Here is a 13477-nt window from a genome sequence, read left to right as displayed (position 1 = left end):
AAACGTAGGTGCACTCACCGCAAGGTAACGACTGTCGCATCTCGCTGTCCGGTATCGGGTAGCCGGGTCACGGCATTCGGCGCTGGTGTAAGGTGGCGCTAAGAGGTGACCCGGCTACCCGATACCGGACACCGAGATGCGACAGTCGTTACCTTGCGGTGAGTGCACCTACGTTTTCTATTGTTATTCTCTCGTACGTGCACCCCTCAGCAGACTGTTATTGGAGGTCACCGCAGACCTTGCTGCAGACGCCATCAGGTGATATAGTTCCCCCATGTGTGCTCTCCCTACATTTCCAAGTTGATAATTTACAAATCTGTTTAACTTTCTGGAGCCAGTTGATATATAAAAAAAAAATTTTTCCTGGATAACCCCTTTAAGTGATGTGTCTTCTGATTCTGTATGGCTGTGCCCAAAAGTCACAGCCTAGCCTTTACCTCCCTATGGCTGTATGGAGAACTGGTGCCTGTCCCTGTACTATGTGATGGTGCAGGCACTAATGTTTGTTTGTCATTGTTTTTTTTTTTTTTTACAATATTGCACTGTTATGTACCAAATGTGCCTTATTATCTGTTTGGGGTTTTTGTTATACTCTGCTGCCATCTAGTGTCCTTTTTGAGAATGGTTCATCTATTTCTTTTGCAGATTGATTCTGTAATTAAATGAGCTCTTACCCATTTTTTTTATGTCTAACTGCATTCTCATGCTCTTTCTCAGCCCTGATGGGCATAACGTTACCCTTGTTTATCTCTGTATCTTACCATATCATGGCTACCACTGTTACAGCATCTTAGGGAGTGGGATACAGACTCTGTTGGTCCATCGGCCTGTCTGTTGCAGAACTATTTTACTACTTCTTTTCTCTATGAGTCCTTGGACATGCATAAGTTTAGAACCATAGGGGCTGGTTGCCCCTCACTTATTCTGATGCATAAACTGTGGTAGAAAGTTAGGGCCCTTCAGGATTCCCAGAGGCTTCCTAACCTATTTTTTTTATCTGGTTTCCAGAATTGGCAGAGAGTGGGCCTTCGGAGGGTGTCACGTCTTTTCCTTGAAAATGTCTTTGAGCTTTAATTAACTGAGATATCAGTTTCCTCATCCTCAACCTATGTTTCACATTTATTTACAATTACATCATGACTTATCAAGCTCACCTGGGTTTGGAGAGGTTGGCGTTGTCTTAGAAGTTAGTGGCTGCCCAAATAGCTTCAGAATCCTCTTCTGCAGAGGTAATTTTTACCTTATATTTCTCTCTACTGGATATGTATGAACACCCCAACATCAGTAAAGAGAAGTGGGAATGGTCCTGTTGAGCATAGGCATTGGAGAGAGATCTTGGAGATGACTCCACAATGGCTCTACCAGCCTCCTCTACACAATCTCCCCATCTATAGGCCTCCACACTATAAAATATGCCCCCTTGGTGTCCCACTCAGTAAAAATGGGCACATAGGTAGCCAAGTAATCAGGTATGTATGTAGGAAACAGGCCAGATAGATAGGTAGCCAGTTTTTTTTTAGGTAAGTAGGTAGTAAGTCAAGTATGTAGCTAGGCAGTTAGGTAGGCATGTATGTAGATAAGTTAGGTAGCCCAGTATGACAGTAGGTGAGTGTTTCCCAACCAGGGTGCCTTCAGCTGTTGCAAAACTATAACTAAGGCAGCGTTCCCCAACGACTGTACCTCAAGCTGTTGCAAAACTGCTGTCTGGGCATGCTGGGGGTTGTAGTTTTGCAACACCTGGAGGCACCCTGGTTGTGAAACACTGTCTTGGAAGCCTTTCAATGCAGTGTTTTTTTTTTTTACCTAGGTGCCTCTAGTTGTTGCAAAAATACAACTCCCAGCAAGCCCAGTCTGGGCATGCTGAGAGTAGTAGTTTTCCTACATCTACAGAGGGACATAAGATGGCCCACCTCACCTCTTCACCATGTGGGTCAATGTAGTCAGCATAGTTCCCCCGCATTAGGTAGGCAGCATAGTTCCACCACATTAGGTAGGCAGCATAGTTTCCCCACATTAGGTAGGCAGCATAGTTTCCCTACATTAGGTAGCATAGATTCCCCACATTAGGTAGCAGTTTCCCCACATTAGGTAGCATAGATTCCCCACATTAGGCAGCAGTTCCCCCACATTAGGTAGCATAGTTTGCCCACATTTAGTAGCATAGTTTCCCCACATTTAGTAGCATAGTTTCCCCACATTAGGAAGCAGTTTCCCCAAATTAGGTAGCATAGTTTCCCCAAATTAGGTAGCATAGTTTCCCCACATTAAGTAGCAGTTTCCCCACATTAAGTAGCAGTTTCCCCACATTAGGTTGCATAGATTCCCCACATTAGGTAGCAGTTTCCCCACATTAGGTAGCATAGATTCCCCACATTAGGCAGCAGTTCCCCCACATTAGGTAGCATAGTTTGCCCACATTTAGTAGCATAGTTTCCCCACATTTAGTAGCATAGTTTCCCCACATTAGGAAGCAGTTTCCCCAAATTAGGTAGCATAGTTTCCCCAAATTAGGTAGCATAGTTTCCCCACATTAAGTAGCAGTTTCCCCACATTAAGTAGCAGTTTCCCCACATTAGGTTGCATAGATTCCCCACATTAGGTAGCATAGTTTCCCCACATTAGGTAGCATAGTTTCCCCACATTGGGTAGCAGTTTCCCCACATTAGGTAGCAGTTTCCCACATTAGGTAGCATAGATTCCCCACATTAGGTAGCATAGATTCCCCACATTAGGTAGCAGTTTTCCCACATTAGGTAGCATTGATTCCCTACATTAGGTACCATAGATTTCCCACATTAGGTAGCAGTTTTCCTACAATAGGTAGCATAGATTCCTCACATTAGGTAGCAGTTTCCCCACCTTAGGTAGCCGTTTCCCCACATTAGACAGCATAGTTTCCCCAAATTAGGTTGCATAATTTCCCCACATTAAGTACCATAGATTCCCCACATAAGGTAGCAGTTTCCCCACATAAGTTAGCAGTTTCCCCACATTAGTTAGCAGTTTCCCCACATTAGGTAGCAGTTTCCCCACATTAGGTAGCAGAGTGCCTTAGAAACCTATACCAGCTGCGAGCTAGCATGCATATATTGTACTAAGTTCAGCACAGGGGCGGCCCCCTTTGCACAAAATCATGCTCCTCATTGCTTAGCCCTACCCACTTCGCAAACATGGCACAGATCTGTAAAAAGTTGCACATTTTTGTGCAAACCAGGTGACTTTTTACCAATCTGTGGCTGGCACAGAGTTTCATAAATTCCTCCCTGAATGTCTTCAAGTCCAAACTCTACTGACCCAAAAGCACAAGAAAAGCATATAAATTAGCCACACATGTTTTGGAATTCTGTTTTGTGGAGTGATGAAACAAAACTGAAATAATGGGGCCTATGGATCAGTTTGGCTATGGATCCTGGATCCTGAAGGAGAAAGAGAGATGCACACCCTGAAAAGAACAGCCTGTCTACATTGAAGCATGGCAATGGCTCGGTGATGCTCCTGGGCTGCTTTTCATCCTATGGCACAATAACTTGCAGCATGTGGAGGGCAAGATAGGTGAAGTATCAGGAAATTCTAGGAGAACATGTCATGCATTCTTCAAGGAAACTAAAGCTTCAGCGTCATTGGAACTTCCAACAGGACAATGATTCCAAATGTACCTCAAAGTCCTTCAAGGCTTTGTTTCAGAAGTAGTCCTGGAAGATGCTGGAGTGGCATAGAAAGTTTTTGGTGGTATTTAAAGAAGGCAGTTGCAGCACACAAACCCAAAAATATAAAAAAAAACTAGAGATCAATAGCCATGAACAGTGGTCTAAGATACCTCAGGAATACTGCCAGGACTGGTGTCTGGATATACATCACAACTGCAGCACGGCATAACAAAAAAAGGGTGCTGTACTAAAGACACTCAAAGGGGTTGAGGATTTTCTAGCTTGCAGTTGTCATTAATAGTAAGTAGCATTTTGTTTTTAAAGGAGATATCCAGTGCGGACTTCTCCTATTCCATCCTGCCCGGGCTGCAAAAAAAGAGAAAACAAACTTTCACTTATCTTCCTACGTTCCCCTGGAGTTCCGCAACAGCTGATCGGTCAGCCGGGCTGTCTACTACCTACTTTCCTTAGCCTGCTACGTCACACGGCGCTTCAGCCTATCACTGGCCGCAGCGATGTACCGCCTCGGTCGGTGATAGGCTAAAGTGCAGTGTGATGTAACGGTCTAAGGGAAGTAAGAAGTAGACAGCCCGGCCGACGGATCAGCTGTTGCGGAGCTCCGGGGGAACGTAGGAAGATAAATGAAAGTTTGTTTTCTCTTTTGTTGCAGCCCGGGCAGGATGGAATAGGAAAAGTCCCCACCGGACATCTCCTTTAAGGAGAAACCGTGTGTTATATTAGTTATATAGTATGTTTAATTAAAATAAATGATAAAAGATAACAATGGTCTACTCTGTGACATCAAACATGGCAATGATCTCCTGGGGATGAACTGAATCTGTAGCTAGATGTTGCCTTTCTAGTTTTAAAATGACTCATTGGCCCTCATTTACTAAGAGTGTTGGGTTTTTACTAGTGGGAAATGTTGTTTTAGACTTGCAGGATTCCTCTCTATTTACTCTGGGGACAGACCACGCCCCTTTCCGTCTTTTCGCAATGCTATGTCGGATTTTCCTGGTGCACGCTGTTGTGCAAATGGGTTTATTTACTAAGAGTGTTGTGTAGTTTTCTTTGTGGGTTTTGATTTCCGCCAGGCATTTTCCCAAGGTATTTACTAAGGTTTCCCTACATTTTTTACTTTTCCCTATGTTTTGCTTTTTTAACTGTTCTGACCTGTAGGGTTTTCCTCAGCTCAAATCCACCACATTTTCTGTGGAAACCTTAGTAAATATGTTGGGAGGTTTTTTCAAAACTGTTGGGGACACGCCCCTTTTACCAGGACCACGCCCACTTTCCCCAGTGACCACGCCGCTTTTCAGGTTTTTCTTGTAAACTTTGAACATGCGACACAATTTGGGCGCAAAACCTGACAAAAAAGAGTTGGGATCATGTTACTAAATAAACACTGCTGTCTGAGACAGGTCTCAGACACTATGCACAATAATAACTTGGAAACACCGGACAAAAAATAGTGGGTTTTAGCTTAGTAAATGAGGGCCATTTGTGGTAGAGGGTGTGATGCAGGGCAGATGGAATTACCCTAGGGGCAGATGGCATTAACCCCTTGTATTCGTGATGCCAGGGCGTGGTTTATCCTCAATACCACCCGAAGGTATACCACTGGATCCAGGGCTAGGCACAGGGACAATAATTACTCCGAAGCCAAGTTATGTAACAAGGGTAGCTTTACTGAATTAGACAGATGGAATAGTCTATTCAGCTTAGCCAGGCCCATGGAGGTGACCAGTGACTTCAGAGACCTTAGGGCTTGCTGGGACTTGTAGTGGACTGGGACAATTCTGATGCAGGCCACGCTGACTGAAGACAGGTTGACTTTGACTTGACTGACTATACCCTGTTTGTTGTGTGGTACGCCTTGGGGGTTGTAGGGTAGCTGGGGGTGTTGCTGTTCTGAATAATAAAGGACGCTGTTAACCCTTGTCACTCGTGACGCCAGGGTGAGGGTTAAATACTGTAATGGTGCTGGATCTATCGCCACCTTTCCCAAGAGCGATAGGTGAGTGTGTAATAAACGGATTATCCACAATCACTGTTTAACTGAAAACTTGCCAGAACTTTTACTGAAGATTTTCTGTAGCAGGCAATATCAATAACAGTCCAGATAACAAAGTCTATTTACAGCTGAGCAGCGATTGACAGTTGGTTGGGATCAGATAAGCTCAATTTAGCTTTTAAAAGATTCCGTAGCATAGATCCGCTGGATTTAGGGGTGCATTTAGGTCCAGTGGAGGATGGCGGGAAATTGAAGAAGTACAACAGCTTTGGTATAGGCCGAGGCCGCAAGGCTTTGGCCTAGTAAACGTACTTGAAAGTTGCGGAGGTCCTACCTCATTTAGTGACAGCAACCCAAGAGAGAGAATAATGGCCACAGCTTCCTTATATGGGCAGGGGCTGAGCCGTTTTGGATTGTCCATAACAACTGTCACTCACCGTTACATGGCATTGTGGGTGAACACGTGACACAAGAACCACCTAAGGTCCTGCAACATACCATAGAGTTCTGAGTAACGGGTCACATGACCTAAGGTCCTGGGACGCCAAACAAGTGAGTAATGCAATATACATATTTACAATGATAATTTTTATAAATATTAACTTACTAAGGGGTGACTAGGGGCTAACTAGGGAAGTGGATCCCCACAGTCCTAGGGACTCTGACATTGGGAACCCCCCACCAAGGCACAGTATCAAATACGGTGCCGGGACACCACAGTTGCTTACCAGCTCTGACTTGGACCTGGGGGTAGTGGACTTGTAGACTTGTGGCTGCTTGACAGACTTTAGGCCTCCTCTGGACTCCAGACACACACCTAGGACTTGACTGCACTGTAGCTCAGCAAAGACTTAACTGGAATCAAGAGAGTGAGCTAGCTCCTCCCAGGTACTCCTGTACTGGGCCACCACACATTGTATGTTAACCCTAAATCATCCAATGGAAGCCAAGAATGACTAGGTAGTCAGAAAACATGACAGCTTCAGGTCTAAACCATATTTTTTGTATGTTGTCATTTATTTCAGACATCAGAAGCCAGTTGGTTCATGCTACTTAGTTTAAATCTTGTAATAAATTTAATAATTAAAAACTGTTTTAATAATATAATGGCCAGATAATAAGAACTTCCAAAAACATCAGTAGAAACCATCTAAAACAGCATGGTACTGCTGAATTTCTATGTATATTTGGCTACCTGTTACCTAGGGTTTGTTCAGGCTTGTCAAATACATTTTTGTAGCCTGGAAAGGAGACCTAAGGTTTGAATGTCTTTCCATTCTCATATAGAAGATTCCCATGTTTATTATTTTTTTTAGCTTCTGATCAAGAAGGGTACTAAATGCTCACCTACCACTTAATGGGAAAATAACAAGTTAAAGTATCCTAATGTTACACGGATGCTTATTGAGTCATTATGATTAAATCAAAAACATAACAATTTGCTTTTAAGCTTTTAAAACTAATGCATACATGAATTATTAGCGTGGACTCATAACATTGCTGCCTGCACATTTCATAAAGGAGCATTAATATTCCAGCATTGCATTGTCTGCCTCATCTAATTAGCCTGCAAGTAAGCAGGGGTCAGACAAGGGCAGCAGCTTTCTCAATAACCGGGACGTCTGTCACACCATGGCATCCCAGCCATTCTCTACCCCCTAGGACTATGTTTTTTTGTGTGCATTTTTATTTATTTATGCACATTTAAGGTTACTGGAAAAAAACTATAGTTGACTTTCAGTAAACATGACAATGCAGAAGATAGTATGCAGTTATTCTTTCCACAACATGCCTGGTACCTACAAAATTTTTCTATAAAATTAGAAGGGCCCTTTACGTAATAGATATGAATACAACAACAGTTTCTCTACCTACAAAAATGTCCACCCCACCACAAAGTTAGTGAAAAACGTATACAAACTTAGTCACCAAATGTAATTACAGACAGTTAAAAGAGATATTAACTCATTGACAAAAAATATTAAAGGAAAACTGTCCAATGAGGGGTCACTTACTTAAAGGGGTACTCCGGTGCTTACACATCTTATCCCCTATCCAAAGGATAGGGGATAAGATGCCTGATCGCTGGAGTCCCGCAGCTGGGAACGCCCGGGATCATGCACGCGGCACCTCGTTTGCAATCAGTCCCCGGAGCGTGTTCGCTCCGGGTCTGATTATGGTCAGTGTGACGTCACGCCTCCGCCCCGTGTGACATCATGCTCCGCCCCTCAATGCAAGCCTATGGGAGGGGGCGTGATAGCTATCACGCCCCCTCCCATAGGCTTGCATTGAAGGACGGAGGCGTGACGTCACACGCCGTAGGCCCTGTGGTCGCCGGTAATCAGACTCGGAGCGAACACGCTCCGGGGACTGATTACAAACGGGGTGCCGCGTGCATGATCCCGGGCGTCCCCAGCTGCGGGACTCCCGCGATCAGGCATCTTATCCCCTATCCTTTGGATAGGGGATAAGATGTGTAAGCACCGGAGAACCCCTTTAAAGGGGTACTCCGCCGCTAGACATCTTATCCCCTATGCTTTGGATAGGGGATAAGATGTCTGATCACTGGGTTCCTGCAGCTTGGTCCCCCGCAATCTCTGTGCAGCACCCAGCGTTCATGTAGAATTCTGGGTGTGGTCGGCTGGGGTCATGATGTCACGGCCACGCCCCCTCGTGATGTCACTTCATGCCCCCTCAATGCAAGTCTTCCCATAGACGCCCCTTAGACGCCCCTTCCCATAGACTTGCGTTAAGGGCCATGGCCGTGACTTCATGCGCATTAAGGGGCATGGCTGTGATATCACGAGGGGTGTGGTCACAACATCACGACCCCCACAAAATGTTCTGAACACTGGGGCAGCGGAGTACCCCTTTAAATGTGCTGAATTCAGTAAATCGCACGCAGGAGTGGAGTGACGGTCAATGAATATGTAAATTGAGCAGGCAAAGCCCTGCCACCTGCACATGATTCACTAAATTCAGCAGAGGATTTTCTTGGGCACATATCTCAGGACCTACAGGACATATTTAAGTAAGTGACCCCTCGTTGTACTCCTGTTCACCCACACTATAACCCAGTGTATTGGGTTTAGTGTGGGTGAACAGGCTGACAGTTTTTCTTCAAGCACCCAAGTAGGATTGCTGCAAAACTTGGCATACATTTATGTCTCAGGCAGTTATGCAATTGATTACAGGGGTGGTCTAATTAGACTCCAGGTCTCAAGATGTCATAAAAGTGCTTTCCTCACTGCTCTCAAAGGCTACTTTTGGATAGGGTACCACTTGGTGAGAGATCATAGACTGCTAGATATGCCTCTAAAATGCTTTCAAAGACATTTTGCTCAGTTGACAGCAGAAGAAAATTTGGTGTTACAGCAGCAAATACATGTCCGGCCATTGGCAGCCAGCCTCTAACCCCTTCATTTGCAGTGGTGTCGTAAACAAGAAATGTGGATTGCTATGGACTGGAACTGTATCGTCTTTAGCGACAAATCGAGTTTGGGATTCAACGATGGTCAGGTTCGAGTGTCATGGTGAATGCTTTAATTCTGCTTTTGCTGTGGAGTGACACACTACCCAAACTGCTGGCGTGATGATCTGGGGAGCCATCACATACAACAATTGGTGACCCCTAGTAGTGATAGGAGGGACACTAACAGGTCATTGATGTGTGCAGCCTGCAGCCACATGTTGCCTCTCGTGGCAGGGCTTCCAACTGGCATTTTTCAGCCAAATAAAAGCAAATAACAGCCTCTGAATACCTCAAGAGTTGGAAATGGGTCAGCCCCCACAACAGTTCTGATGATTGATAAAGACCCCCTCTCAAAGGAGAACCAATAGCCATGATATACTAGCATTCTAAACTAAGTGTAGAAGTATACTAAGAAAATCATACATAACTAAGAAACCCTCCTAATACATTGGTCTATCCAACACCGTCATCTGGTGCCAAAAATGCAACAATCTACAGTTTTCAAAACTTCACCAGACCCCAAATGCAGGAACTTTTTTATTGAGAGTTAGGCTGGGTTCACACTGCGGAATTTCTGCTGGAGATCGAGCCAGCGGCGCTAAGACCCAGCAGACTGCATTGCTGCCCCCATAGATTGCAATGCATTTCTGGGTGGATCTTTTGGAAGATCTGCTCATAAATGCATTGCCATCTATGGGGACAGCAATGTAGTCATCGCGGTCCTAGTGCCGCTGGCTCGATCTCCGGCAGAAATTCTGCCCAGAAATTCCACAGTGTGAACCTAGCCTTAAAGTTATCTATAAAAATGGAGCAGCAACATCCAGATATATGTGAAGGGACATTTTAGTATGAAAATTCCTATAGAAGAACTTTCAGAGATTTGAAGCATCAAAAACCATAAACAGCCTTTTGTTGTATCCCACAAATATAAATGCAGCAAAAAATGTGTGCAAAAACATTCTGTTTTTCCTCTTATCATTTTTGTCATTTGTGTCAGACATTGCCATAGAAGTTGAACAACATTTTGCAAAAAACGACCTTAAAATAGTCATTTTGGTCAGCTGCCATCCCAGCAAACGATAGGTTATATTAAAAAGAGCATTACCTTTCTCAAGGTAGCCAATTGACTCATGTCCATTACTATCAATAAGCCCTCATTACACCATTACCACCATTGTGAGCATGGAATGTTTTTCAGAAATACCATGTAGTGGCGCATAAAGTTGCTATTTTGGATACAGATAAGTGCTAGTTGAAAAATGTTGCAGCAAGCACCAGCTTAGAGACTTACCTTGTATGGTTGTGCTGAAGGCACAACACTTAATAACAATATTAGAAGATAACTGGTGTTGCAGTGGTCTTCCCTGATTGCCAAATTGCCATAAAATTCCTGTGATGGATGTAGCTTAAATTTGTTGTGGAAAATAAAACCTCAAGCTATGTTCAGACAATGGAAAGTCTGCACAAAAAAATCTCTGTGTGGACATTCAACTGACAGCTGAGCGCCGGCAGAACATGCCGGCACTAGGACTGCTTGGAAATTGACTGTCTCATATTTGACAATGTATTTCTGTGCAGACTCCGCAGAAAGAACAGACATGTCTATTCTTTCTGCGGACTCCAGAATCGTGATTTCCACAGGAAGAACATCTGCTGCGGAAATTCCGCCGTGTGCACAGCACAGCAGAATCCCATTGAACTCAATAGGACTCTGCTGCAGCAGAATGTCCGCATGGAATTCTTGTGCAGAATTCCACACGGAAATTACATTGTTTGAACATGGCTTTAGTGTAGCCAAACTCCAAAGGTTCAGAAATTAGATAGCAGCAATTGAATAAAAATTCCTATTTGACAAGTTCCAGGGTTTTAAGTGACTATCTCTCCTGAACCTGAAGAAGGGGCACATCACCCAGAATTGTATCTTATAAAGATTGATTAGAGATGTTTTACTTTCAGTTAAAGTGGTATTCCAGGATTTTTTTTTATTTGACTATGCTACTACTTGTGGTTGATGGGGATCTCTCAATTCTTATGTGATCTTTTCCCCAATGTTTATTTTTAACAGCATACAAAATGAGTGTTGTCTAAGGTTTTCCCAGGGCGCAGTGCGGCCAGAGACATTACATCACTAGTTAGGTGTTCAAAGGAGCCTGTCTGCTTCAATAGGTGGAGCGACCGCTGGGTGGGAGGGAGATCATTCTGCAAAAAATTGTAGTTTTGCAACAGCTGGAGGCACCCGGATTAGAAAACACTGGTCTATTGTTCACAGCACAGAAATTTCACTTCAGTATCATTTTCTGTTATTTACTTTTGCTAAATTTTGGGACTTTTTATCCTGGGGCAACTTTTTTACACTCACCAAAAAGCTAAGCCATGTCTGAGCTGGCATAAATTTGGGACCTTTTTGAGGTTTGCGTACCGATTTGTGACTTATTTAGAAAGGTCCCATTTCATGAATCAGTTATTACTACAAACTGAAAATGGAAAAAGTGTACAAGCAAGTTATATTGTGAAAATTAACTAAAGCTGAAACTAGGGCCGCCACTGAGGATTATTTTTATGATCAATTAGTTGGCTGATTATTGTTTCGATTAATCGACTGATCAGATAAAAAATAACCATAGTGGAGAAGAAGATAAATTGTCAGTTAGATTAGGGCGGGGAGGGGATCGGAATGAAGGTCTTCTGTATGTTTAGGTAAGGGATGGATTGTGGTTAGCTAGATGCTGAGCTTTGCTAATGTGGAACTTTTTATTATATTTAAATACATGTAATAGTTCTTTTAAATATAATTTTCTTTCTTTTGAGGACTATAGCTCCTCCCTGTTTCATACCTGTGGCCTGGTAGGAGGGGCAGCGCATTCCATGGTTGCCCATTCTACGTGAAAAGCAGCCTATTTAGTGAAGAGGGGGCCAGGACACATAATCTTACATATCCTGCATCTTCTCTCTGCAACAATTGCGAGTCTGGCCTTTAGCACCGAGCCTGACAACCGGGATCAAACGATAGATGCAGAAAGGAACTGCAGGAAGCAGAAGATGGTGTGTGCTGGGCCCCCTCTTCACTAAACAGGCTGCCGAGGACCACAGTTGTATATATACATAGTGATAATTGCTAAGTGTTTGTAAACTTTAGAAATTGGTTGACCAACTAATTGATCAATCGATTATGAAAATAGTTGACAACTATTTTTATTATTGATTAGTCGCCAATTAATTGATTAGTTGTTTCAGTCCTAGCTGAAACATTGCAAAATAGTATGCAACATAGCTGTTTGCGACTTTGTTGGAGACTTTACTACACAGAAAAGAAGCACTAAACGTCTTAACCCTAAATCTTCAATATTACAAGAGACTGCCATACAACAAAATGTAATTTAATATTTATAAATAAGCATATATCAGCTCTCTGGGGTGAATATGGGTCATTACTGTAGAAGGTTTATTTGCATTCATTACAACAGGGCTGGCTATATTATACACTACAGTTTGTTTTCCTATTGCAACGTTTGTGCCTTACTGTACCATGAATTATAGCCTATATACTTTTGCAATAAATTTTTTCTTCAGTGTGTTATTTCACGCTTACACATTATGGGTGATCTGATCTCTTTTAGTACCTTACCCATGTCCCATGTACCTTACTGTTCTGCTGTTATGCCACAAAAATCAATAAAAACAGAGTTAAAAGGATATCAGTTATACTAAATTATACTGAATTTAGCCAGAAAGCATTGATTTCTACCACTGCAGACAAGCCCAAGTAGATGCATTTACAAAATACAACCCTGTTCCCCGATCTACATAATATGTGTCTCTGTCCCTTCATCTTGGCCTTTATTCTTATAATATATTCACCATCACAAAACATCCGAACTTATAAACTTAATGAAAACTAAAGATGCAAAGATGCAGCAAAGCACTGTCAGCTGTATTAGCCACGCACAATGACGTGGTAGTGTCACCCATGGAAACCTGATGTCATGTTACCTTGACATGGAGAATGTACCGTATACATACTTTGTAAGGCCATTATTTCAATTCTCTGTCCTTTCTAGGCTCCATATTTCTGGCCTTCAAATTGCTGGGAACCAGAAAACACAGACTATGGTAGGTATTACTGTGAAGCATAAGCATTGAATATTTACTCTTTTTGCAAATAGGTTATTAGATTACAAACTAGAAGTAAAAGTGATGCTGAATGGTAAATGCCGAAAATGTGATTTAAATTACCGTAATAATTTTTCACAAATTCTGACACTGATATAAGTAAAATATAAATCCACTTTTGGGACGCTGTAAATAATTGATGTCATTAAAGATACTTATAAGCACAGTCAGGGG

General features: G+C 42.9%; 1 protein-coding gene across 8 annotated transcripts in view; it reads left to right on the top strand.

Moving 5' to 3' along the window:
* RGS6 (regulator of G protein signaling 6) overlaps positions 1 to 13477 on the top strand; it is a 536396-nt gene that overhangs the window by 445277 nt on the left and 77642 nt on the right. For all 8 annotated transcript variants that reach the window (XM_056545778.1, XM_056545779.1, XM_056545773.1 and 5 more), the window contains one exon: positions 13192 to 13243. In XM_056545778.1, the coding sequence (XP_056401753.1) occupies positions 13192 to 13243 (52 nt within the window). The remainder of the gene's footprint in view (positions 1 to 13191; positions 13244 to 13477) is intronic.

Source organism: Hyla sarda, chromosome 11 (assembly GCF_029499605.1).
Source record: "Hyla sarda isolate aHylSar1 chromosome 11, aHylSar1.hap1, whole genome shotgun sequence".
NCBI classification, from domain to species: domain Eukaryota; kingdom Metazoa; phylum Chordata; class Amphibia; order Anura; family Hylidae; genus Hyla; species Hyla sarda.
Note: the sequence above shows the minus strand (reverse complement) of the source record. Positions and strands in the feature narration are given on the sequence as shown.